The sequence below is a fragment of the Corvus hawaiiensis genome, chromosome 4 (assembly GCF_020740725.1).
Source record: "Corvus hawaiiensis isolate bCorHaw1 chromosome 4, bCorHaw1.pri.cur, whole genome shotgun sequence".
Classification (NCBI taxonomy): Eukaryota; Metazoa; Chordata; class Aves; order Passeriformes; family Corvidae; genus Corvus; species Corvus hawaiiensis.
Genome location: NC_063216.1, coordinates 26,767,823 through 26,795,187, shown reverse-complemented (window position 1 = coordinate 26,795,187; position 27,365 = coordinate 26,767,823). Strand labels below are relative to the sequence as shown.

General features: G+C 38.6%; 1 protein-coding gene across 2 annotated transcripts in view; it reads left to right on the top strand.

Annotated features, from left to right (window-relative positions):
• The window catches only part of LARGE1 (LARGE xylosyl- and glucuronyltransferase 1), a 272,337-nt gene that overhangs the window by 53,138 nt on the left and 191,834 nt on the right, over positions 1 to 27,365 (top strand). For both annotated transcript variants that reach the window (XM_048300960.1, XM_048300959.1), the window contains one exon: positions 26,827 to 27,013. In XM_048300960.1, coding sequence (XP_048156917.1) covers positions 26,908 to 27,013 — 106 coding nt within the window. In that variant the 5' untranslated portion in view covers positions 26,827 to 26,907. The remainder of the gene's footprint in view (positions 1 to 26,826; positions 27,014 to 27,365) is intronic.

The following is a 27,365-nucleotide window of genomic DNA, read 5'->3' as shown; positions in this document are numbered from 1 at the left end:
ATGTTGCTCTATCCTGCAGCACTGGGTACCTCCTGCTTAAGCCAAAACCACTGAATTTCACTTCTGGCTAGGTATTTACATGCCCCAAATCTGACTGTGGTGTAGAACATGTGAAAATTAAAGCTCTCTGTAATTAGGACAAGGTGCAGAAGCGACAGGCATAGGAGGGAGCTGAAGGTGGCTGCTTTACACCTCTTCTGTTAGCAGTGGAATATCACTTGAATTAGGAAAGTTGGTATTGCTTCCTCTCCTGCCCTAGATGTTACTCTTTTGAAGGAGGTTGCTCCTTCCCCACTCCCAGTATTGTCATGGCATTTGGATGTGAGAAGGAATTGTTCTATTACAAGCAAAAATACATCTATTAATATTAAATTAAGGTTAATAAAATTCCATGTATACATTATACACTTTTTATTTTTAAAACTTTGTAGAAATCATTTTAATCAGGTAAATCAGTCCTGAATTAATTTCTTGTCATGCAAAGGATTTTATCAATATGAATCTATGTTTCCTGGCTGGAAAAAAGAATTCATAAAAAGAAAACCTGAAAAATTAATCTTTTTGTTGAGAGGGCTTCCATTTTCCCACCTCTGGCAGTTGTGCCTTACTAACAGCATGGGTTTGGGACCTTACAAAAACCTGTGCCAAGCAAAGTGTGGTTTTCAGTCTTTCCAGACTGAATTCCCATGTAAATAGTTTCAAAAAATAATTTCCAATACCTTTCATCCTGTTTGATCTGGTTTTCCAATATGGAGATAATTGCAGCATTTATTCATATGAATAGACCCTTGACCAATCTTGTGCCCACATATCGATAGTTACGATACGTGATTTCTATTCAGTAAATCAGTTTTGTCTTGGAGAGTGCATGAGGCTTCTTTCTACCTTCTTGAAGACTGAAACAAATATATTTCATGAATTCTAGGTGGATTATATATATGCTGATAATCTGGTCAAGCCATCAGCAGTTTGTCTGTTAGTTTCAGTGGATTGAAACTGGGATTGAATTGTAATTTTTTTCTAAAAGACGTTGTTTCTTAGTATCAGAACTGATAAGACATTGTAGAAAATGCAGAAAATAAAATTCTGGCACCTGCTTCAATTCCAAGATTCTGAAGGAAGGACCCAGCTCATTATCTTTCTACCTAATGCTTAGAGATAGTGGGTTGGGCGTACCTCCTTCTAACTGCTGTTCTAGAATTGACAGCCACCTTACCAAGGCTAAAGTTGAGGTTTGAAACCATAAGGGGAAAAAAAAAAGTAAATTTTAAACTCTACTACAACATGGTTGTAAAAAACCATGTATAACATCAGAGTGGTTTGGGGGTAAACCACAACAGGATTCGTGTTTAGCAGTGTCTTTTCCCCCAAGCTGCTCTCACACTGTCCCTCCTCTCTCCTCATTTTCCCCCGCCCCCTCTTTAACTTGGCTTTACTACAGGAGTGGAATTGCCTCACTGATCAAAAAGCATTTTCTCAAGGACTGGTCTCAGCCTGTAGTTGAATTGTTGGTAAGTAGAGATGTGTAAAGCCAGATCTAATGTATTTGCAGGCTTGTTCTGCTGATCCTTGGGAAGTTCTTTCAGAGACAATGAAAAGGACTGCACTGACAACAGGTAATACTGAGCCTTTTATTTAACTAGGAGATGCAGAAAACACGTGCACAGTTTTATTTGCAGGTTCAAGGCCAATACTGTGAACTGTGTTGACAGTATCTGTGAGGTAGTTGCTTTTCCTCCCCTGAAACATAGAAATGGCCATAGCAGACAAACTGGATCAATTTGAAAATGCAAGATTATGGACCTCACATGGAAGATGCACCCTTTAGTAAAACGGTGTGGTATTTCTCTAGGGTAAAGTTCTTAAATACAAATGTCTCTGCTATTATACTGCCTGTGTTCTTGCATGTTGTAATATCATCCCCATTCATCACACCAGTGATGTAACAACATTGCCCATATAATACACTTCATTGTTCATACTTCCTGTCTCATCATGGAATACAGAACAAGTGCTCAGAGGGGTTTGTTTCAAATGTTCTATTCCCTTGACAAAGAAGGACAGACACTTCCATCCATGCCTGAAGTACTTTAATACATCATCTCTCCAAGACACATTTTGAAAGGGTGCAGCCTTAAATACGGTGCTGTCAGGGAGAGTTATGGCTACAACTTTTATTATTGCTACTTGCAAGAGCAAAGAGATAAAGCACAGGAAACATGCACTAACGATGGACATGTTCTGACACACGCTACTGTAGCTGCAGTCACTGAGTTTTTTTGTTAGTGGAAGATGCTTCCCAGAATATAATGGCATATCATAGTCAGAATGCTCATGGGAAGAATTACACCATTTGAAAGCTTTGTTAAAAAGAAAAGAAAAAAACCCCCAACATTTTAACAGCTGTTGGAATTAGGGCCTTCCAGCAGTTACGGAACTGAGAAGGAAATGAGCCAAAAACTAGACCTAGGAAGATTTGTATGCAGTTACCAGCCTTTTTTTTAAAATCACAGTGATCTGACTTCAGTAGCCAAGGTAGTGGCATCAGTGTTTTGGTATCTCCACAGTAGTTGCACCGTCTGCCATCCCACACAAAGCAGCAGACAATTTCTCCCAGAAACTGCCAGCAGCCGAATGCACCATCTCAGCACACAGGGAAGAGGGGTGGTGGGTGTCTTCTTCTCAATGCAGAAAGCTTCCTGGTGGCCCCACTGCACTTGGCAAAATGGGAGACACGGTACTGCAAGTGTAAACAACCACCTGTAATACACATTTCTCTTCCCACCACTTGAAAAAGCACTTGGAACGAGTTAAAAATAATTGTCTGGAATTCTGTGATACTGGCTGAGACTGCTTTAATGTCCATGATGCAGCCAGCTTTCTAAAAATACATACATTGCAAGTTAACCCCGTAGTGTAGAAATGCAATCTATGCTATTAGATGTGAATTTCTGCAAGTTAATGTTAAGACTCCTGCCACCACCATAACACACTTTTGTTTGCCCTTTGAGATTGTTACCATCTTGTGTCAGCATCATACAAATGGTGAACATCACCATGAGCATTGTGGAAGAGTATGATATTTCTTCCTTTGCTTAGACTAGGAAGAGCTGAAGTTTGAATAAGAAATGCAGAAGTTACATGTGGATGGCTGAACAGTAGGAGATACTGTTCTGTAATTTCTATAGCATTAATGAAGTCTTCTGTGTGCCACTGTTGCAAAGGTTTCACCAAAGATAGGAGGAATAGTTAATCCTTTAACTCAGTGTTTAAGCATGACAAATACGCTGGTCTGTTGCAGTGTATCTTCCAGTGTGCAGTGCAGCTATGGCTATTGCCATGAAGGCAGCTAGAATGGGATCATTATGGCTCCAGTGTCTCAGTGCTTCTCTGTTCCCAGAGAGCTGAGCTGCCTTTGATAACAATCTCTCATTTGCCGGGAGATCGCAGGAGACTGACTGTTGGAAAGGTCACTCTATCAGTGCTCTATCTGGCTGCAGTGCTTGTGTGTCATGCCTAGGGTGGCCTTACTCCGCAGTCCCTGTACTGAAGTGGAAGTCCTGACAAAGGGCTAGAGCATCTATCAAGCATCTTTCAGTATCCTCCTCCTCTTCAGTTCCTTCTCCATTTTCCTTTATTGCTTTCTCACCTTTCATTTCCTTGCACCACAGTAGCTAGGAAACTCTAACAATGTTTGATTATGTCAAAAAAGGAGAGGCCAAAAAAAAAAAAAAAAGGTTGTGGATAAGTTGTTCTCAAGCAAATGACCAGATGGCTGCAGCTTTTTCAGTCACTTTCTAACCTTTCAATTACCTAGCTGCTTGCTAGAGTACCTAATGTTCCCTTGAGTTTTCATGCTGATTTCTCAATGATGCTTTGTAGAGAAACTCACACTCTGCTGTTGTATTTTAATACTTATATGGATGAAGCTTTCCAATAAATTACATTTTGATTCAGAAGAAAGTACACAGAAGGCCAAGAAGGTACAGGATGTACAGACTCAGAGTTACCATGGATAGGGCTTAGGCTCAACATTTCATGACCACAGTTGAGGCTTGGTGGCATAGCATGTTTCAGGTGCTAGTTTTCTTTTGTCAGAAATGATGCAAAAGTTTTGCTCTGCAGAAAGCTCTGATTTTCTTGCACTTGTTTTTAGCCTGTCAGGCATGTGTGTTTAACTAAAAGGGGCCTGATTTTCATGGAATATTGGATTTGACTTTGTGAACGTGGGACCTCCTGCTAGGATGTCTTAAATTAGATTCTCACAAGCAGTGATTCAAAAAGCTTTGCCACCTTAGGAACTGTGTATGTCTATTACAGATTGAAGTAGCAGAGAATATTGAAGGTTCAACAGAGGTATGCCAGTTGAGGTATAACACTTGAAGAAATACATACAATTCCTGCTTACAGAGGGTCTGTGCGATACCATTCATCACTACATAGCCATTTTTATGGATGGTAAAAATCTAACCATTATTTGAGACAAAAAAAAGACAAAACAAACAGGCTTAAACCCCCAAGTAATATGAATAGGTAGAAGTTTTAAAAAATGAATAGTATTTGAAATGACTCAGTAAGTGCTATCAGGAGAACTCTGGAATAATCATAGCATTAGAAGCAAAGAGAAATTACTTGTATTCATAGGCACTGCTGCTGTATAATTATCAAAAGGCTGAGTCAAAACTGAGCAAGTCTGTCAAAAATTCAGCATGTGTCAGGAATTATTTCCTAGCTAATAAATAACATGGCAGAAATCTTCCCCTGAAGAAATTACCAGCTCTTTTGCATATCTGAATGGTATGTAATGGGAATAAGCGAATACAGAGTCAGCAATTGTGTGAGGAAAGAAGCCACATTACTCCTTTTATTTTTGGCTGTGCCTGAGGTCAGAAGTTTCTTTATTCTTTCTTTACCTCCCATTAGAGCAAACATAGTCTGCTTCTTTTCTCTTATGACTCTTCTTTTCCCCATCCAACTTTTTTGTTTTGTTTAAATAAAGTAAAAATGTCTGTGTTGTGAACTATGACTGTGTGGGCTCATTATTTTATACTCTTGCATGTTAATGAAATGTTGCCTTATCCTACGTTGTAATACTTTTCAAAGGAAAAAACCTTATTTAAAGAGGCAGAGTAGTGGAGCTGTAATTTATTGAGTTAAAACTTTAGACAGTAATACTTAATGTGCATGTTGTTAAAGCACTAACCATGCATCAAGTGTTCACAGCATATAAGGCTACTTCTGTAGTAACAGGCTTTACTTATCAATGCTTCCACAATTTTGCATACTAGAGCTTTGTGGGAAATTGACTCCTTTTGTTTTGCCTTTCAGCTTTCAAGCTCTTTGTGGCCCATGTTATTGTTTGCTTAAAAGTCTTTACTACTCCATCAAATGCCGTGGGGAATCCATTCATTCCCTGTAGGTGCTTACAGCAGGAAGAAGTTAAATAATATAATTGAGTGCATGTGTGATGCCATGTTTGTAAGCATGGTTCCATCTGTGGAACTGGAAGGGTGAGCAAAAATGTTTCTTGGATCACTGTTAACCAGTGTCTGAACTGTAACAAATGTGTAGCTGCTTCATGGTTGTCACTCTGTATTTACCATGACTGTAGGGAATTTCACAGTGACAGCAGGGGTAGGACTTGGATCTGCATGCATCACAAATCCTGGCCTGTTGCCACTGGAGGAAGGGCTCTGCCTGGTTTTGGTATTCATGGATGGAGCTCCACTAGTGGAAGCTGCCACGTGTGAGAAAAGGGAATTAATTACTGCATTAGTACAAGTAATAATGGTGGCTGTTCCTGGCTTTTATTGGCTGTACAGCATTTAGTTGCTGTATCCTTTCCCAGTCATTCATTTTATAAAAGACAGCAAGAAAAGGCTTTCATGACAAGGGTGTTTATACTTGAGTGACACATAGCTCGTTTTCCTGTTTATGAACAGATTTCCCTAATTATTAAAATCCCAACATGTAAGATGCTTAGGGATAGTTATTTGATTATGTGGCATATGTTTTCACATGGGACTATGCAGTAAGCATGCATTTGTGAATGGGATCCTATGATTCAGCATCCCCAAGCATGTTGGCTGCTGCAGCAAGTACTAAGTTCACTGCTGTGAACAAGGCATGGTATGACTTTTTTCAGTGCCCTGGCCTGGGAGCACAGGTGATCATAGGTTTAGCAACTAGTGTAACAAAATATAATGGGGAGGGCCTATAGAAGGGAGAGGTGATTTTACTTTAACAAAACACATTTTTCCTTCTCAAACTTACCCTTTCACTGATTTCACTTTCTTATCACATACTCAGAAGCACCAAGATGTGTGATCAGGTGATGGGGCTGGGATTACTTATAGGGATAGGAAGGGTAGAAGATGCTGGCTATTAAGTCCTCATCATATCTGCTGCATTTTTTTCTTGATTGGTGATCACATGGGGGTTTTTTGACTGTACGTTTTGTACTCTTTAGGAGTTGACAGTGATTGCAATCTTAGCCCTTTCATTCTGTACCGTCACTGTAAGTCAATAGGCAATGCTGCTGATTTCTGTGCTGTCCTTGTCTGGGTGGTTTGTAGCTCTAATCCTGTTCTTTCTCTTCCTGTCACCTTCTCTTAATGATTTAATTTTGTCCTTTATTTTTTAAAACTCGACCTCTTGAGAAACTGCATACAGAAGTGCAGTTGATAACTGGTGTATTTGGGGATGCCCATCAACCCATGTGATACTTCTTACTGCTTTTTTGACTGTTTCTTTGGTCCTTTCACAACACATAAATTTCCATTCATACTTCATTCAAACTACTTTTGATGGTCCTCTTCTCTCCACATTGATGGGATGAAGAAACATCCTTTGATAAAGTACAAGCGAGTTGTGTAATCCTTTGATCTCTCTAGTTCTTGAAGAGATACACTGTAAAAGCTGTACATATAGCCTCTTTTATTCTCTCACAGCCATGAGCAGCGACATCTTTCACTAGACCAGGTTGCTCAAAGCCCCATCCAGCCTGGCCTCGAACACTTCCAGGAATGGAACACCCACAACTTCTCTGGGCAACCTGTGCCTCACAACCCTCACAGAAAAGAACTTCTTCCAAATATTTCATCTAAACCTGATCTCAGTTTGAAGCCGTTCCCCCTTGTCCTGTCACTACGTGTCCTTTTAAAAAATCCCTCTCCATCTTTCTTGTAGGCTCCCTTCAATTAGGTCACCTCGAAGCCTTCTCCAGGATGAACAAACCCAATTCTCTCAGCCTTTCTGTGTAGGAGAGGTGCTCCATCCTTCCAATCATCTTCACGGCCCTCCTCTGGACTCACTCCAGGTCAATGTCCTTCCTGTGCTGGGCACTTCCCTCACCCTGCTGGCCACGCTGCCTTTAATGCAGCCCAGGATGCAAGTGGCTTTCTGATTTAATTGAAATCTTTGCCTGAAAAATGAGACTTTGACGCTCCTTATAAAAGCATCCTGAACTAAGAAAAAAATAGAAGATACTGACTTCATTAGCTTATATTGTGAATAAATGATCTGAAAGAGAGGAAGAGTGTGCATATATTACATACATAATAACCAGAATAAAGAATGTATTATATAGGAAAAATTGCTTCTGTGAAGAGGTTGGAGGATGTTTATTTATTTTCCTAAGAGGCATTATCAGTGCTGGAAATGCGAGTCAGAATAGCTATGCTGCAATAACAGCTAATCTTTTATGGAGGATTTTTGTTTCTTGCTAATATATGTGAGAGATAGATTATGTGTCTCTTCTATTTACAGAATATTGTATACTATGAATAGCTCTTGCTTTTCCAGGGCTAAGATCACAGCTAGTGAGTGATGAAGCAACTTTGTTTTTATTTGAGCTCAGATAGGGAAAAGGTCTTTCACTTCCTTTCCAAAATATTGGTATTTGCCAAACAATACGGAAATGATTCAAAATGATGTGTAAAAAACCCACTAAAATTAAAATAAAATAGTAAAAGATATTTTTAATGCTTCTACAAACCCTGTCTTCTTTTTACTGAGAGAAGGGGTGACTCGACCTTTCCCTTCTGGGGCCTATTTTTGCATTATAATGTAGGTCATAACTTCTTAAAACCTACATATTTGAAGCTAGCTGCTAATTCTATCTGTATTAATTTTAATTCCGAATTTGAGACTTTGTAAGACCTTGTTTTGAGTGCATATAACTTCTGTGAAAGTCTCTAAATCTAGAATTTGTGACCTTTAATACAAAATGAGCATTTTTTTCATAAAATCAGAGAAGAGCCCAGGTTAGAAAGGACTTAAAAGGTCATTTGGTCCAAACTTTTGTGGAAAAGGGAGCCTAGATGCAACTGTCTAGTACTCTGTCCAGTCATGTCTTGTTCAGTCTTTACAAAAGTGGATTTATTGAAAGGTAGATGTCCCACAATGGCAAAGCATATTTTTAAATATAAGTATTAAATTTTGGACTTCCTACAGGATTAACCTCTAGATCTCAAAAAAAAGCCTCTGTAAAAATAGTTCTTTTTTTTCCTAAACTACCTTCTGTTTCTGCAAAGCTAAAGCATGACAAAAAAATTAATAGGCCTTTTTTAAGGTATTGTCTTGTAGGGATTTGATAAAGGATAATGAGAAGACTGTCTTCAATAAATAACTAATAGTCTGTGTTCCATGATTAGCATCTAGGTTTCCATCTTCTATTTCTTTATTTTGCATTTTGATTTTTCTGCTGCCTTCCTAAAAAGCAGAAGGGTATCTCTAAGCCACTGCTTTCTATCTGTGAAGAATTTGGAGGATAATGATGCTCCCATAGGTTCAGATAAGATTTTCATGCTCTAAATGTGAGAATTATGGAGGTTTAAACTGGTAATTGTAGTGTCAGACTTAAGTGTGAGTGTGGGAAAAGTATGAACTAAGCATATGTGGAAGGATGTGTCTCTGATTTGCAGTTGCCAGGTGTCAAGGGAAGCAATGATTGTTAACAGTGTGTGGGCTTTACAGAAATTATTTTTTTGACTTGGCAGCATCTTGTAAGGTCATTCCTATCAACTTCATTAGTGTCCTTTTTGCTTTTGCCATCATTCTATTTGGGTATTCAAAGGTAGTGCTAACCTTTCTCTAGTGTTTTATTTGCAAAACACCTGTTCAGGCTGTAATCTCCCTTTTTGTGATTTTCCACAGAGCAAAGTCAAATGCTGTCTCAGGAAAAATGATGTTAGCTAAGTGTTTATAACTGTACATAGCTCCCCTATGAGACTGCTTTTTCCCCTCTGTGGCCACAATCCCATGTCACAGCTCTGGTGCTGTGCCCTAAAACCATGACACTGTTAACCAAATAAGGTAATTTCTGTGTGTATTTTCCTAAAGCCTAGACTGTGAAAATGAGCCTCATAACTCTTAAAAAGGAGCATCCACTTCCACGTCTGTAAAGCAGAAACGTAAACACAAATTCTTTCAGGTTAGTTTTCTGAATTCTTCATGCACATAAACATGAGACACCTGCTTGTGTTCCTGTTCATATGCACAGGGTGGCCAGTCCTAAATTAACCCATGTAAGCTTGGAATGAAAGAACAAGATGATTGTTGTAATATCAATTTTTAAATACTGTAAGAATGTGCATTGTCAGTGGAAAGGATATGAGTAGGCAGGCAAAAATCTAGGTCTGCATTGGGTTCTTGCATACCACTGAGTAGGGATGGACAGGAAAACGTCAGATCTTCATGATCCTTAAGCTAGACCATGTCTGGCTGGTGGACCTGAGCCTTGCCCCAGCACAGGAAGAACATATTTCCCTTGCTTTTTGAGTAGCATCATGCAGAGCTGTTTTGCAAGTGTTTTCTTTTTTTTTCTTCTTCTTTTTTAAGGATTGTGTTGGAGTTTCCTGTCTGAGATGGATTCTGACCAGTTCATTAAAAATGGAATTTATCTCTCAATACATCTGTAAACCACTGTGAAAAGTGCCAGTTCTTTTGGAAATGATGTTTCATTTATTTCCCAGAGCTGTAATTCAGCCCTAAATACTGGGCACATGCCAAGTTATAGGCCTGCAAAATAGATTTCTGAAAAAAGCCTTAGACCTTCCTATGTTTTAAAATGTTTGAGAGGGGAAAAAAACTAGCAACTGTTTGTGTGGCACTGAGAACTTCCTGAAAAATAATCATCTCTTAAAAAAAATAAGATGCAAAAAACCCCAAAGGAGAATTAAGGTGTCTTCTTGATTGTTAATTTTAGGCTGTGTAATGTCCAGCTGTGTTGCTGAAGAATTTGTTGGTGAGTGAGAGAGCCTGAGCCAGTGGGTTCTCTTAGGTGGTGAACTGGGAAGGAGCATCATGATCATGGCATGAAGAGTTCATTTAAAGAGGAAAAATTTGCAGTTGAGGTGGTGAACTTGGTCTTCGGAATCCATTTTTAAGGCCACGTTTCGGGCTTAGTCTGGTTGTAGACAAGGGACAGCAGTCTCCCTCGTTATTCTGTACTATGCAAGAACAGAGTATTTTCTTTCTGGATACTTTTAGACCGAAGGTTTGTAGGGACAAGAACTTCCTCTGTTTGCACACCACTTATTAGATATGATCCTCCTGTGCTAAGGCCCATAGGCGTAGTGGCACAAGGAGGAGTTTCTGCACTGGGAGCAGGAAAAATGTAGAAGTTTTGCCATTTTGACTGTAACTAAGCTTTTGTTTGCACAGTATTACTGTTATTTGCACTACGCGGGTAAGCCAGCCGCTCGCTTCTAGGATTCAGTGGGACATTTTTTTCCACTGCCTGGCTACTGTATGTTTTTCCGCGGCTGGCAAATGCGTGCCATTACCTTTTATTGCCTGCCGTCGCCGCGGATTAATCGTCGTTCCCTGTCGCTGCCCGTCGCTCCGGGCGCCGGGGCCATCCCGCAGCCGCGGTGCCGAGCGCTGCGCCACCTGCTGTCCGGCCGGGAATGCACAGCCGCCTTCCGAGCGCTGCCCGCTCCCGCTGGGAACTTAGGGGGTTCCTTAAAGGGTTCAGCACGGCAGCATCAGGGCGCGTAATTTCTGTATGTCACTTTCCTAGTTGGAAGCCGGTTATTTTCTTGAAAGCTTTTAGGACGGCAGCATCAGGGTGTGTAATTTCTGTTTGTCTTAGGTAAAAAGTTTCTCTGAAGTACTGAAAGTTGGAGTAGGTCTAATTCATTGCTACCTTTGAGGAATTAACTGCTGTAGAATTTTAGATTTGAAGGGGGAAAGTGTTGATGCTAAATAAGTAATTTATCTTTACCTCCTTTGCCTGCTGTAAATGCAAACGCAGGAAAATGCCCCAAATAAGCTACCTTTATCAAGTACCTAATTAGCTGTGCTGTTATGCTTCTGCACAAGACAAGTTATGACTGGGATGATAAAAAAAGGGAATTCTTTTATAGCCTGATTTTTAGATGAAGAAAAAAACATGCATTTGATCACAGCCGTTGATTTTTCTGACAGCTCCACAGCCTGTGACTTGTTCCTCATTAATACAGCTATAGGAAACTGTTCTTTTTCATTTCACCTCATATTTTGTGTGGCTTCAGCATTTTGTGCAGCTTAATGTGGTACAGCTTTGCCCATGTTAACAAATACTGAGGCCCAGCAGGAGTGGATCTGTAGAGTGAAATAGTCAGTTCAGGGGACCAGATACACAGGCTGCATTCATTCAAGGTTTTTACAGTAGTCAAGTTGCAGTCTTGTCCCAGCAGCTGAGTATCCTTTAGCATACACTCTGGAATGTATCTTCTGGTTTTGTTTCATCCTAAGGGTATCCAGTTTGTCCCCTCTCACACTCCTCAGTCATGTAGCTCAGTCTAGAATAAGAAAGAATGCTTGGGGAGATTGTGTCAAAAGAAATGAAGGTATTCCTCCTTTGAATTAGAATGCTGATGTAAACTCACTCATTGAATTCTTTCTCAGTTGTAGCTGAAACTGCCTGCTTCCCTGCATTTTTCCACATTGATTCGCCAAAAGGAATAGAAATTGAATTTGTGAGACATATGTCATGGTAGCTGTAGGGTTTCAATTGATAATATTACTGCTATTAGCATGCTGATGGAACTTTTTCCCCCATAAACTTTAGAATTTTTATACCTCCAAGTCATTCATATTACTCACATAGCAAAACAATTTTAGATGTTCTTATCGAAAATCTCTTAACCTCACAGATGGTAATAAAACCTAAACAGAAAATCCAGCATGTTATTATGAAAAAAAAATCCTAAAAAAAATACACAAAATGTGTAGATCTGATTCATTAATCTTTGTTAGTGGCACTTAGACAATATTATTGAGCTACTGTGGTAAAATATTAATGAGGATTGAGATATTGCTTAGATGAGATTTTCGCTGCAGTTGGGCTTTTTGGCTGCTTTTCTTAGCTTTACCATTGACTTGCTGGGTAATGAATTTTCCTTCAACTCTTATATTTTTCACCTTAAAGACCTGAGGAATCCCAAAGATATTTAAATATTATGACATTTAATTTAAAGATTCAGGTACTTTTATATCAGGTTATGTTGGAAGTGCTATGTATCAGGAATGTTGGAAGTGCTAAATCATTTGAAACCTTCAAAGGAGGGATGAGAATAACTGAAAAACTCTGTTTATACTGCTGAAGTACTTTAGTAGCAAAAATAGTAAAGATTTCTCCCAAAGTTCTTTCTCCCGAAGAACTGTTGTAGTGTTTCATAGTTTTTCAGCTGATAAACCCTTGCAATCATTTCTGTTCAAAAGCCAGTTTTCCCCCTGAATTCTTTCATGTAATTATTTGCTAGCATCACTTTAAGTATTAGAAGAATGACACGTACAGTGTTTGATCATATCATAGAATATAGCTTTGAAGATGACAAAAAAATACCTCAAGATGTATTGCACATTCAACATTGCTTCTTGCAAAGTGTTTTTAGATGCTAAGAAGACATGAGTCAACCTTTAAAATTTTGCTTTATTTCATAGAATAATATCCATCTCTAAAGGTCTTTACATGGATTCTTATTTGTATGTGCAAAACTGGTAAGGTGTTCTCAGTAGTTAAAATATTCCAGGACCTCTACCTTGATTGGTTACAAACCATTCCAGGCCTCTGTTTATTAAAGTTTATCAGCATTTTGTCATCACAAGTATGTGTGTTTGGAAGTCAGTGAAATACAGTAGACACATTTGTCTGAATCAGACTCAGGATTCAGATCTGAATCAGACTCAAAGGGTGCATGATAAGAGCCTAAAATGTGATCCGTATCAAGTAATGGTTGGCACTCTCTTCCAACAGATCTGTGCATTTCCAGTAATGCCTACAACTGTAGTACCAACCCCTATGAGTTTCTCAGAAGCCATGAGGAGGTGGCATTTTATGTGAAGTTCAGTTCTTGAAGTCCCAATAAAACGTCAACATTCATACTTAGTAAAACAGGAGAAGTTACAGGTTTTTATAGTTGCAAATATAATTTGAGAGACAAGCTTTCTGATCTGAAGGTGCTGTTTAAGGAAATGAGAAGAGCAGTCCCTTCTTCCCTCCTCTGGTGGTGGGAACTCTTCAGTTCTGAGACACCCAAGGTTGCCAGGCTGCTAATGCTTGTTGTTGAAATGGCCACTTAGGGAGAAGATACATTACCATCATTTAAGGGACATTTTACAGGAACACCATTTTCTTTAGTATATTTGTCACTCTACTCTACTTTTTAGTAGCATTTATCCCTGCTATCCAGTTACCTACAGCTTCAGTTTCTTATTTAAAATGGTGCTCATTGTTGCTCTCAGTGTATTTCACTGTCTCTCTGTTTCAAAATCAGTTTGTAAAAGTCTTTGGCTGTAGAGATTACATAATTTTAAAGTCAGGCGTATCAATAAATATTAACTGGTTTCTTTAATCTGTCAAATTCTGTTTAAAAAAGTATTCTTCCAACTGCTGTTTGTGAGCTAGAAACTAATATATCTCACAAGTTTTCAAATGTGGAACATTATTCCATATCCTTAAGCAATGCTAAAACAGTACATAAACTTTAAAAATATGAACAATTAACATCCATATTAGCATTTAATCAAGTTGAAACCTTTCAGGAATAAATGTATTTTCCTTTCAAAATAATATTTCCTTTTAGGGAAATTGAATCAAATGTTGATGATTTTACTTGAAATACAAAGTCAGTGGGTATGCATTTTGGAGGTAATGCATATTACTGGCACAAGCCTTTTCACTTATTTTTTCTGCTTTTACAGGTTATTTTTTATGTTAGATAAATAATTTAAAAACTTGTGGCCAAAGAATCAACCACTTAGATCATAATTTGCCCTGTAACTACAAAGTTATGTCTAAATATCAGCAAATGCCTGAAGACTGTACACGGCATTTTTAGCATGTTATAGAAGAGGTATTTCAACAGCCTTACTGTTGAAATCTCCAGCCTTGCCATTCCTAACACGCTCAAAACATGCATTTGAGCTGGTTTCACTTTATGTAGCAGAGCACATTCTAATAACTGAATACATTTTAAGTGTCTTTCAGTAGCATGGTATAAAAAATGTTGTCACTACAAGGTATACCTTGACATTTCCATAAAACAAGGCAAACAAAAAGGGTCTTACAATTTTGAAACTTTTGTGACAAATAAGGAGAAATCATTGAAAGCTTAACTTCAGAACTTTCAAGACCAAATTCTAAGTTGCCTGTAAAATATATGCAACACATATTTTCACAGGAACTAGTGGCAGAAAAAAATACTCTAGTTTTCTATTAACTTGTGTATCCCAAAGTTAACATTAGTACTGTGTTCTGCAAATGATGACATCTTATAAAAATTCAGACCATTCGATTTGTGCATATTCTCTAAATTTTCAAAATGTTATCAGTGCAGTTTCATTGTTACATTAGTAATAAAGGATTTACCTTTTCTTTCAGCTCTGCAATAATATTTAATCACTGCATGTATTCTGTATATCCATAGATCTAATCCACAGCAACCAAAAAACCCAAAGACATTCAAGCCCTTTTCAGGCTTTTTTTAAAAAATCTTTTTTATCAATTGCAAAAGTAATTAATATAAGCTTGGCAATAAACAAGACTTGTCCTACCAACCTGTATTCTCATAGCTGTGGGTGAATTTTGGAAAAAAAAATTACATAATTTGTTGTCAAAATCAATCTGTCTGTGCAAATCACTTTAGCTAATAATAATAATAATACTCTGGACTACTTTTCTTGCCCTTCAAATAACTGCATTGTTATGTCCTATATTTTTGTATCTCCTAGCAACAAAGAAAGTTCCAAAAAGTTTTATTTTTAGAAGTGTGCTAGAATTGTTTTCACAATCATTGTATTTTCATGCTGTCTCACTGACAGGTTCCCATGAGCAAGTGAGAAAGCTGCTGTGCTTAAAGTGCAGTGATCTATAGGGGTTACTGCTCTCTGTTGCCATACATATTGAGGTATATCTCATTTTGCTGGTGAAGCATTGGCCTTGGGGTCAGTCTCATGATCCCAGTCTCTGTACAGTTATAACTGAATTGACCTAGTTTAGTTTATGATCATTTTATTTGCTGTTTAATCTGCAGTTTACATGGCCCATAGATTGAAAATATTGTGGCCCTGTGTCCCGTAGGGTTATGATAAAAGATAATGGACCATCTGCAGGTAACAAAGCAGACATTATGACCATGACAGTAATACTGCCAGAGGCATCGCCTCCAGAGAACCTGTCCTGATCTGCAGGCCAAGAGGTGGGAAGGGTTTGGCCCCTGTGGAGCAGACTGGCTGCACCCATGTTGCTTAACATTCTCTGCTTGGATCCCAAGAGATTGCTATTTTTCTTTTTGTATGATTCACAAAATCAGCCACAGTTCACCCACGTCGTATCATGATGCCGAGGGGTACACATTGCATTTCTTGAGGAATCGCACGATGGCAGTGCCTGAAGGCAGCAAAGCTGCTGAGGCAGTACTGGGGGAGTGTTACAGTGCACAGAGACCAATCTCATCCATGCTGTCTGTAGGGAAGAGCCCCTGTACGAAATCTTTTTCAAAACTTCCCCTGATTCTGTGTCAGAAGAACCTACCTGTCTCACCCTGAAAGGAAGACCGGGAGCTAGGAACTATGTGCAGAACCTTAGCAAATCAAGGATCTGGAACAAGTGGCGAGCAAAGTTACTAAATTTTGGTACACATGGGGTTATTTTAACTGCAGCTCCATTGCTTAGACTTACTTTTAAAAAAATGTATTTTAAATCTATTGTTTTGGTTTTGGTATCAGTTGAAGTTATATGTGTGTATTTGTAAGTTTTTTGTATGAAGAAATATTGAAGGATTTACTGGTTTTAAACTATAAAGATCTAATATGCGGAATGTTCCAGAAATCAAACTTCAGTATAGAAAGCTCAAGTGTCTTTCAGAATTTCCTTTGCAGGTGTGAATATTCATAATAAAACTTACAGTTATTCCTGCTTGATTGTTTCACTTGGGTGAAATACTTTCATCCAGTCAACAACAATCTCGGATTTGAAATTAAGGATCTCTTTCAACTAAATTCTTCTCTGAGACTCTTAGCCAGTCTTTGTCCTGCTGTCATGAGACTCACTGTTGAACTATTAGAGGGTAGCTTGACTTCTGCTCTTATTAATGATTGCCAGACAAAGAAAGAGTCAAATTGTCTTAAAAGATACTAGAATATAGAAGCAGTTAGGAGAGAGAATACGAGGTGTTCATCCTCTCTCTTTCTCTCCCTTCATCTCCACCAGCCACTGAAAAGCATGCTTTTGTTTTATATAACATGGCTGTGACTGTGCGTTCCTCTACATCCTTTCGTGATCCTCAGCATCATCATTATCCTCTTTTCCTTTTGTTAGAAAAGCTCTGGCAACCTCCCCTTTGCCCTGAAAATTATGAATTATAATAAAATTTAAAGTGGAATTGTTAAATATGTGTATTTGAATAAGGTAATTCTTTCCAGTGTATTAATTTTCTTTGTAAGAGATTTACTAAATATTTTATATTTATTATTTTTGCACCTTCGTCTAATTGCAGAATTACAGGAATTTCCGAAAACAATGGTGATGATAATGAGATCAGTAGAAATTACAAACACTGAGGTTTTCATGCAGAGATACAATGAAATGTTTAGTGAAAATCATTGAAATGTGAGGAAATGGAGAGGACATAGGAACACAGAGCCCACTGCCCTTTTTCTCCAGGCAAACCACCCTTCCTCAGACAGTAGTTTTTAAATGAAGAGTGAAGAGCTATCCAAATGATACGTTGGTTTGAAAGAGCATTATTCAACCTGCTTTGTACAGAGGATTGGACTCGATGACCTCTAGAGGTCCCTTCCAACCTGAACTATTCTATGATTCTATTGAAATGCTAAAACTCCATACATGGAAAATTTGGATTCTTTAGAAAGTGTTTTTGCCAGCATCTCCTCTTGAGGCTGGTTTCTACAGCTTTGTTTAGCTTTGATAACACCTTTCATAGTCCTTTTGTAATTAAAACTTGTGTGCCATTCTTGTCTAATACCCACATTAATCTGTGTAGTACTAAATAAGAAGCCATAAGAAACCTGTGTTTATAAATTCCAGTTCATCAAGCCGTCTTCCAGTGTTCCAGTGTTCAAGAACGTGTCCTATGTGAAATAATCTAAATCCACAGCTGCCTTTCCTACTTAAAAAAGTGTCTGATACCAAATTACTCTGCAAGAGCTTTGCTTCTCTGTCAGGTAAAATGGAGTGTGGGGTGTAAGCACCTTTCCCATTAATTTGTAGAGAACACACTCAGCCTTCAGAAAGCCTACAGAAAAGGATGGTCCTTATAGCCCACTTGAATGGTACAATATTTAAGAAGTAGTAGATACCGGACCTTGAAATGCAGGGATTTCAGCAGGAAACTTACAAAAAAAAGGGTTGCTCACAATTCTTGGTGCTGTTTGATGTTCTGTTGTAGCATCTAAGAACTATTGAGAATGTATTGTGTGCAATGTATTGGTAAAGTATAGGTAAAGTAGCACTGAGATCGTAGCGAAGGATTTGTCTTCTGCTTTTGATTATGGTCACATATTTATAAACACTACACTTTTTTTCCGATTTGCTGATTCTTGATTATGCAAATAGGAAACTACCAGCAATTCTTGGAATTTTCATTTCAACATTTGTTTTATTTTTATATAAATCTGATAAAAATATTTGTGGGTGTGGTAGTATTTAGGCAATATATAGTATTGAGGTCAGAATTTTGGTGCTTATATAAAAAATGCAACTTTTCATCAAGTTTGAGAGACTTAGTCCATATTTTTGTGAATTGATGCAGGTTGAATTGATCTTACTGAAGCTATATTGATTCATGCTAGCTAAAAGTTTAACCTGGGATTCTCTGTGTTTCAGTATAATTGTTTATGTACACGTTCATTCATGCGTAGCAGAATAGCTGTTAGTTGGAATTTTGAGGATTTACATTAAATGGGCACTATTTGTTTTATGACTGGGTACAAAATTGTAGAATCGTGGAGTTGCATTTGGAAGACAGCTCTGGAGATTGCCTAGTTCAACACCTTGCTCAAAGCAAGGTCAACTGAAGGAGGTTGCTGGAGGCCAGTTGGGTTTTGAATGTCCCCAGGGATAGAAGCTCTGCAGCCTCCCTGGCCGTGTCACTGGAGAGCACAGACGCAGCATTCCAGGTGTTTCTCACCACTGCTGAGGAGAGGGGAATGACCCCAATGTGAGCTTCGTGTATTTCTGCTATTCTCGCATACAGAGCAATTCCTCCTCCTGGTTTTCTTGTCTAGTCCTTCCTAAAAATCCTGTATCCATCCATTACCTGATTGCTGCAGCCAGGTGTCTCCTGTCACCAGCTGCACAACTGAATTTTGAACCATGCGATCTCTGCACTCCTCATCTCCTTCCTTCTTACTGTCAGAATTGAGGAGAGTGCCACCTGGGCCCATTTGTCTCTTTATTTTTGAAATTTTAATTTGCTTAATTTAATACAAATATTTACTAAAGATCAATTTGTAAGTACCATGTCAGCTTTTATTTCCATGTGACAAGTAAGTAGCTGCTGTAAGCATGTTATAGATAGGTAAACATGTTATAAATCCCCATGTAAAACTAACTTGTGGTTTGAGATCTATGCAGTAAAATAAAAGTTGGGGGGGTTTTGTTGTGCTTTTTTTTTACTTTTTATAATAGGACTTTGCTTCATTGAGAGATGTGGATTTTTTTTGTCAGGGAGCAACATTTCAAGAAATAATTGTTTTCTCTTGAGCAAAACTTTTTAATGAATCTTTAATCAATTTCCTTGTTAGAGCAGGCTTCGTATGTAGTAGATTCTAATGAAGGAAAACACTGCTTTTGAACAAGCATCCAAGAACGTCAGCTGAGAAGCGAAGTATTAGCATAAAAATTATGGAGAAGGGTTATGTATGATGTACATAGTACCCTACTCCTGTTTTAAAGACCATTTTCTTTTCTATGTGGTTGCGTGCACACAAGGGAATTGGTGAATGGACAAACCCATGGTCTGTATTTGATTATGAAGTAGAAAGATGCTGTGGTGTAGAGGTAGGGAGAGCAGTAATACACCAACAAACTGATGTTTTTTCTTCGAGGTTAGAGCAGATAGCATGTTACTTTTTTTTTCTTTTGCCTTCTGCCACTACTTTAGGGTGGAGATGCTTGGATTTGGAAAGGTGTGGAGGTTTGTCCCTTTTATAAGTCTGAAATTCCTATATGTCATAATGCTGTGGCCTGACCGTAGACTGTGATTTGGAAAGAAAGCTGCTTTTCTGTTGAAAGGGTCTGTATCACAGGTATGTGATCCTGGTGGCTGGTCGTGGTCTCCAGCATGTTCATAATTCAATGACACTGGGATCTCAAATTCTAAAGTACTCTTAGTATGTATACCTAGTGTCTTGTTAGAATTCTGCCGTACACAAGCCAAGCCAGTCTCTGTTTCCCTTCCTTTGAAATGTGCTGAGTCCTTAGATAGGTTGAGGAGTCAGGAAGTACTGATGCTGTATGCCCAAACGGCTGAGAAAGTAGAGTAAAAATAGGGTTTGGATAACTCCCTAAGCAAACAGGTCAGTAGCTGCTTTGCAAGTAAGTATAATTCTTTGGCTGCAAATGAAATGTTACAGGCAAGATTGATCTTTCTGTCATGATTGCGTTTTGTTGCTTCTCTCTTTTCTCAACTGATAGCATTTTTTTCCCCTCATATAAAGAGTGACATTTACTGGAGGCTTAGGAAAAGATTCTTTTCCTGTTGGTCTTAGATTGTCTTATTCCTTAATAATAATTTTTGAAGTTGCAGGCTTTCATTTTTTCGAATGAAATTCTAGGCTTGAAAGGGAAAAAAAATGCCATTAGCAGTGTATATATAAATATATGTATATGTACATACATGAAGGAGTACATGGAAACAAAAAAGGAAAAATTTGAAAACATATTATTTATTTGCTTCTTTCTGTGAGTATTGTCAGGAGAGATTCCATTCCTGTGGTGGTGTTGCCTACAGCTGGAACCTTCTAGAAAACTTTGATTAACAGGACACTAATAGAATTTTCCTTAAGCCACAGCACGTACTGAGTGAAGATACAAAAGATGTCAATCCTGTGTGCCCTTGGAGCAGTTAGCACAGTTCCAAGGCAGAACTCATTTGTGCTGTCAGCTTACTGGCTATTTTCTCTCTTATGGACAGGACTGCTTTCTTGTAACTAGTTGAGAAAGAGTACATTTGGTAGCATTTGGAAACTGCTGCAATCTTTTACCTTAAAGTGGCTTCACAGAACTTCTGACGTGGTGCTGAGATTGAGTGTATTCCTAATCCCTCTTTAAAGTCATGATACTGTAGGATTAGAAGTCTCATTTTGGGGTGAGGTTCTCCAATGCCAAGGAAATTCAGAGTGTGGGAACAAAAGGAGCCTTAGATTAGTTTCTGTAGTATGTTCTGGGTGGAAGAAGAGGTTGATGAGAGAAGAGATGGCATTTTCCTTCAAAATGTTGGTTCTGTTCTAAAAACTTGAGAAGTAGATTATGCCAACTATTCTGGTTTTGACTGAGATGGAGTTAATTTTCTTCTTAGTAGCCGGAACAGTGCTGTGTTTTGGATTTAGCATGAGAATAAGGTTGATAACACACTGATATTTTTGTTGTTGCTAAGTCATGTTTACTCTGATGCCTTTTCCTGGTCTTAAAATCAAGAGGCATACACGGTTAGAAGGGGAAAAGGGATTTTACCTTGGTATTTATTCTTAAGGATCCTTAGGTGTACACGTCCAGGTCATATGCATCGAGATGTACCCCACCGAGTCTTTCCCTGTGTCTCTGTGTCTCTCATCTCGTGTGTGTCCCCCCCCAACACTGGGTATAACATTATAGGCTTTACTAATTAGCATATCTATCAAAGATTCCCCAATGAGAGGTTCAAGTGAGCCCCCCCTTCCCCAAGGAACCTTCCCCTGGATGGTTCTATCTTGGTTTACAGAATATGTTCTGGAGAGGACCTTGGGGTCTGGGGCACACTGATCCCTAGCTATGAAGCTTCTAAAATGTTTAGTCTCTTAGCTTAACAAACAAGTCCAAGAATGTAGGCAAAAAGCACTAGGAATACAGAAGCTGTAAAAAGGTATAACAGGGGTATAAAAGAAAAGGCAAAAATCTTCATGGCATCAACTCAAATAGAAGGATTTTTCAGTTTCCCATGCTCTGCCAATGAGGAGCTGCACAAGAAGCCAGGAGGGTGCATGGCCAGGACAGCTGACCCAAAGGCCAGATATTCCATACCATATGACAACATGCCCAGTATGTAAACTGGGAGAGTTACCTGGAAGGGGCTGACTGCTGCTCAGGAATGGGCTGGGCATTGGACAGCAGGTAGAGAGCAACTGTATTGTGCATCACCTGCTTTTTCTTGGGCTTTATTCCTCTCTCTGTCTCCTTTTCATTGCAGTTACTGTTGTTGTTGTTGTAATAACAATGGTGATTGTAATAATATTTTACCTTGTTTGAATTATTAAGCTGTTTTTGTCTCAACCCATGAGTTTTCCCCTTTTCTGATTCTCGTCCCCATCCCACTGGAAGGATGTGGTATGAGCAAGTGGCTGTGTTGTACTTAGTTGCTATCTAAGTTTAAACCATGAAAATGAACAGAGAAATATTTATATTTAAATAAAGATTTACCATTTAATTCTTTCATATTGTGATTCCTAATCTTGGTTTTACTCTACACCCTGCCTTTATGGTACCAAACTTTTCTTTAATATTACAATGTCTCATGGCAACTAGCTTCCATAATGGGAAGACCGCAAAGCTGCAAGATAAAATCTGAGTGTCAAGGAGTAAACTCGTTATAAACCCTCACTAGCAACATTTAAAGAAAAAAAGCAAACAAACAAAAAAGCCAAACCAAACCAAATAATAAAACCAAAACAAAAAACCCCAAACTGGAAAAATACTGCATAAGATACTGCTTTTTTACTTTATGTTATTTATATTTCGAGTTTGGCAAAAATCTGTAAAATCTCTCATAAGGGACAAATGCTACATTGACACAGAGCCACGGGAAAAGCTTTACAGTAGAAATTGTTCATTGACTCTGTGACTGCAAGTGTGGAAGAACAGAAAGCATTAGATAACGTTGATTTAAGAAACACAACAAAGCCAAGGCACAGGATTGCTGTATAAACAGCTTTAACTGTATATATTTATTTCCAGTGGCTCTGAAAACAAATGGAAGATTACTGGGAAAAGATTAACTGTAACAAATGCTAGGAAATGTTTGAAGCAGTTAGAAAAGCTTTTTATGTTAGAGCAGTTAAATCTAGTTAATTGTGTTTGATTTTTGTTTTCATAATTACTTCCATTGTTTCACTGAACTCCCGCTGAATGTCTGACATAGTCGAGTTCTCGTGCCATAATTAAAAAAAAAATATATATATAGAAACTGAATACAAATGTGATTAGTGTTGTGTTACATACTTTAATATATATGCTGCTCATACAGGTTGAGAGCTGCTTCACACTTAGCTGAGGAGATAATCCACAATTTAAAACTAAGAAAGTACTCTGGTAAGTTAGTGTAGCTAGTGGAAGTATTTGACTATATGTGAAGGTAAGAAAGGTCATTCTGGTCAGGTAAGAAGGTCACGAGTAAGTCTTTGTAATGAGAAACCCAAATTGTTTTAATTCCTGCTGTGACCCCGCACACTGGCATTGTCTAAGCTGGTAGCCTTTTGGAGCACTGTTAGCAGCAGTCAGGGGTGAGCTGCCTGAGGTCGCAGCACAGTCTGTGGAGCTGTTCCTGTGCAGCAGGTTTTATAAATCCTGAACTGGTGTGTTGTAGAAGTGTAGAGCATCTGACATACTTACAGCAGAACATCACATACATGATATACATACAACTAGCTTTTGTGGGTATTACTTACTGAATCAGATCTCTAAAACACAATTATATGTGATGCTTTTAGAGCACAGTTGAAGAGCACGGTAGAACAATATCCTGCAATGCATGCACTCTTGCGTATCTGTGGCACAGGCAGAATATCTGATTGTGTCTGGAGGGGTGAAGCTGAGACCACGTTTGAAACTGTAAACACAAATGTTCCCTTTCACTCTGGGTCTAACCTTGGTCTCCCTTGCTTTGAGGTAAACCCAGTAAAGATGGATAAAGTTGCGGGTGCTTTTTGTGGCTCAGTTAGATGTATCTGAAAATACTAACATTGGGCAACAGGTAAGGAGGAGCCACTGGCTATTTTTTGATTGGAGTATCACACCTGGATGCTGTGGTTAAAATGGCCGGTTACTCTTTCATCCTTTTTGTTTCTGATATATTTCATGCTGTGTATTTCTGAGTACAGGTGTTTAGTTTTCAGTCTCAACAGCCGTGCTAACTGTCAGGAGGAGCACTGCATGGCTTTGTGGAAATGAAGTGAACCATTTTACTGAAGAGATAAATGTACCTAGCAGTGTCACATCTGAAGTAGCTTCACTTCTAGCTTGTACCATGAAACGGAACAGTGGGAGAATTCTGAAAGGCGATTGCAAGCTCATACGGCAGAAACGTGCTGCTGTGTTTTGTGCTCAGTCCTTGGTCCAGCCAGCGTTATCACTTCCCTTCATGGTGGATGTCAGTCTGGCACCTGTTGAAAGGAAAACCAAGTCAAAAGAACTACAATGTCTTCTTTCAATTTATTTGACAGTGGTATATTAGGTAACATTGTTTCTGAGTAAAGCCAATAGTGAATACATGATTGAGTCCAAAGCTCTTCCTGTAAGCCAAGGATCTTCATTACCATTCATGGACGTTTTATATAATTGCTTGTGTAAGGATTGCACATGATGCATCGTCTACTTTGGATAAAAGTACTCAGCAGGTGCTGTGATTTTATACACTAAAAATGAATATTTAAGACCCAAGGGAAGCTATTCACAACTTTGGGGGAGGTGGAGAGATAGTAGAAGCATAATTTAAAGTAGTTTATGGTTCTTTTAAAGCACTATTAAAAGAAATACCTCAACATTTCCTAGGGTGATTCATTGCAAGCTGACTTGTCTGTTTAGGATTTTCCCAAATGTTTTTCTAGTTAGATAAAGGATACACATGAATGTGCAAAATGATTTGGCTGTTTTGTCTGAATGATGACAATTTGTAGAAAACTGAATTTGCCACATTCCTATCTTTCCTTCACAGCTGAACTGGGAGTTCAGTGTTGTTCCTTTTACCTTTTTGATTTGTTAGAGTACTTACATTCGTAGGGCAGAAAAGCTGGATTCCATCCTCCATATCAGCTTGTTCAGAAACTTAACTTGCATGGATATTTAAAAGAATATATACGAAAAATGAAATTATTTCTTAAATATGCCACCCCAGGATGAATTAGTCCACTACCAGCACTTTAACTCTGGGCTTCAGAGTGTGTATGTCATTGCCCTGGCAATTTGTAACAGCATGATTTCAGAAACATGGTGTTAAATCTTACTTTGTTACCTGTAATTTTTACAGGTGTCATTGATAGGAGCAGTTTCCAGGCACTGCATGTTGCAGTGCAAGATGTGGCTGCCAGTGACTGCGCTTGGGAGTTTGTATTTTCAGAGGTTTATTTTTCTGGGCACAGACTGATGTCAGTGGTGCATGGCTGTACATTTCAGGGAAAAAAAAAAATTCCTACTTAAAATAAGTGTTTCTGTGCACTTTATAATATGCATGCTTATAAACACAGAAGCCAGGGAAATTATCAGTGTTTTTCAAGTAGGCACGTAAAGGACTCTCTTCAGAGAAGTTGTACAAGCTATGTGCTATAAGGAAAAGAAATGAAATGTAATCATTATCCAAATACAGTGAATAAAGATAAGAGTTCTCCACAATTTATCTACCAAATGTGTGTCTCTGTCTAACACAGAGTGACTCTAATACCACAGTTGATAATATTAAGTCTGCCCACATATTTTGTGCAAAATCTCTGTGGTGAGGCATTCATTGCCTTGAAAAGCTGACACAATGGAATGCTTTTTGTGCTGGCTCTGGACAAATTATAGTCCATTTTATCAGTTCCAAGGTCACAGTACTATCATGGCTCTTAAACTGTAGTGTAGTAAAGTGGGCTCTATTGAATGCTCAGGGAACAGCTGTAAGTTTGCCTGATTACTGCAGCCAGGTACCTCCAGCACCAGAGATTTTTGTCTGAACCTATTTCTTTTGTCTACATTCTCATTTTTGCTGTAATTTAATTTCAGAATTGATTTTTACTGCAATATATGTGGAGTTGTAGAGCTAAGACACTTTCAGGACACACAGCACCCATTGTTAACATGTCACTGTAGAAATGCTTTCATTGCTTAGCTCTAGTGCTAGTTTAAGCATAAGTCAAAGGGCACTGTTATTAAACACCTTGTACTGCTAGAGTCTGTGTTTTTTTCCCTATCATTCTTGTAGACTACTTCTATTCTTAGAATTGAAAAACTTAAGCCCTTTCACACAAGACCTGAACTAGATTTGCATGGACTTAATACTTCTCTTTCCTTTTTGAACTTGTCTACTACTAGCCTTTCCTTCCCTTTCAAAAAAACCTGCTACCAGTATGAAACGTTATTTTTATGCCCTGTATGCCTGCACTGGTGTGGGAATATTCATTTTCCTGTGAATAAAAATCCTCATATATTTTTTTCTCAGCCCCTCTGAAATGCAGAACAATTATTTCAAATTAAGATCGGAATTATTTTTTTCCTAATAGAAACTGTTATTCAGCAGAATCCACTTCTCTCATGGCATACATCCTAAAGCTCCTGATAGCCCCTGTGTGAATAAGGATGTTTCCTTGCCCATTTTGAACTTTCTCTTCTCCCCTTTTACATAGCAGTTCACCAGCATTGCTTTTTGCTGTGCAAAGTGGGTAATTTCAGTGACATCCCTCTACTCCCAAACTTTACCTTTCCTTTTTTGGTTCACTCTTTTGAGTTCATGACAGATCACTGATTTAATGGGGTGACTTCTGCTCTTTGGGAGCAGGTGAAGGAATGTGGGTGGCTTTCTCTTACCTGCCATGGGACCCCAGCACACATGGGCATCAAAGATCCCAGAGTTCTTGTAGAGTAAAATGAGGGCAAAACCACAAATAAAGCTGACATCTCTTGGTGAGATGGAGCTTAGTGTGTATTTAGGTGATATGATGTGGTTTATTGACTTACTGTCTTAACCTGACTTCTAAAACTTGTTTTATTATTAAGTGGTCGTGGATAATTTTGAAATGGGTACCGCCTTGAAATTGCAGGAGCCTTTTTTTTCGCCCTGTTCTTTTAACTCTTTAGGAACACTGGCATAGTGTATGTGTATAACTTGCTGTAGAGAGATAAGCTGCTGAAATATTTTTTCCTTTCCTTTTCAGGGAGTAATATGTGGGAGGCTGTGGACTATTTGCTTCCGACATAGGAACAACATTGGGTTGGGAATCTGCACTCCTGAGAGAATGCTGGGAATCTGCAGAGGGCGACGGAAATTCCTGGCTGCCTCTCTGACCGTCCTCTTTGTCCCAGCCATTACGTGGATTTATCTGTTTGCTGGGAGTTTTGAAGGTAGGAGAGGAATAATGGCTGGGGGGGGGTGGTGGGGTGTTGAATGAATTGCAGCTGGGCAGACAAATGCAGATCAGTCATCATTGATTTTATTTGAATAAATCTCATTTGGCTTGCATACGAAATAGTTCCCAAGGTGAAGATTTCAACAAAGGGCCTTCCTTACCACGTTCTCACTGCTGAGGATGCTGAGTTAATTACTGGCCACAGTTACTTGGTTTTCCACTAATCTTTGAACTTTGAAAAAGTGCAACAACTCCCCGCCTGCCCAGTTTACTAATTTCTTCTCTGTGTTTTCTAATTTTTAAAAGTTGATCTATCCTCTGCCCGGTAAGATTTTTAACATCTCATT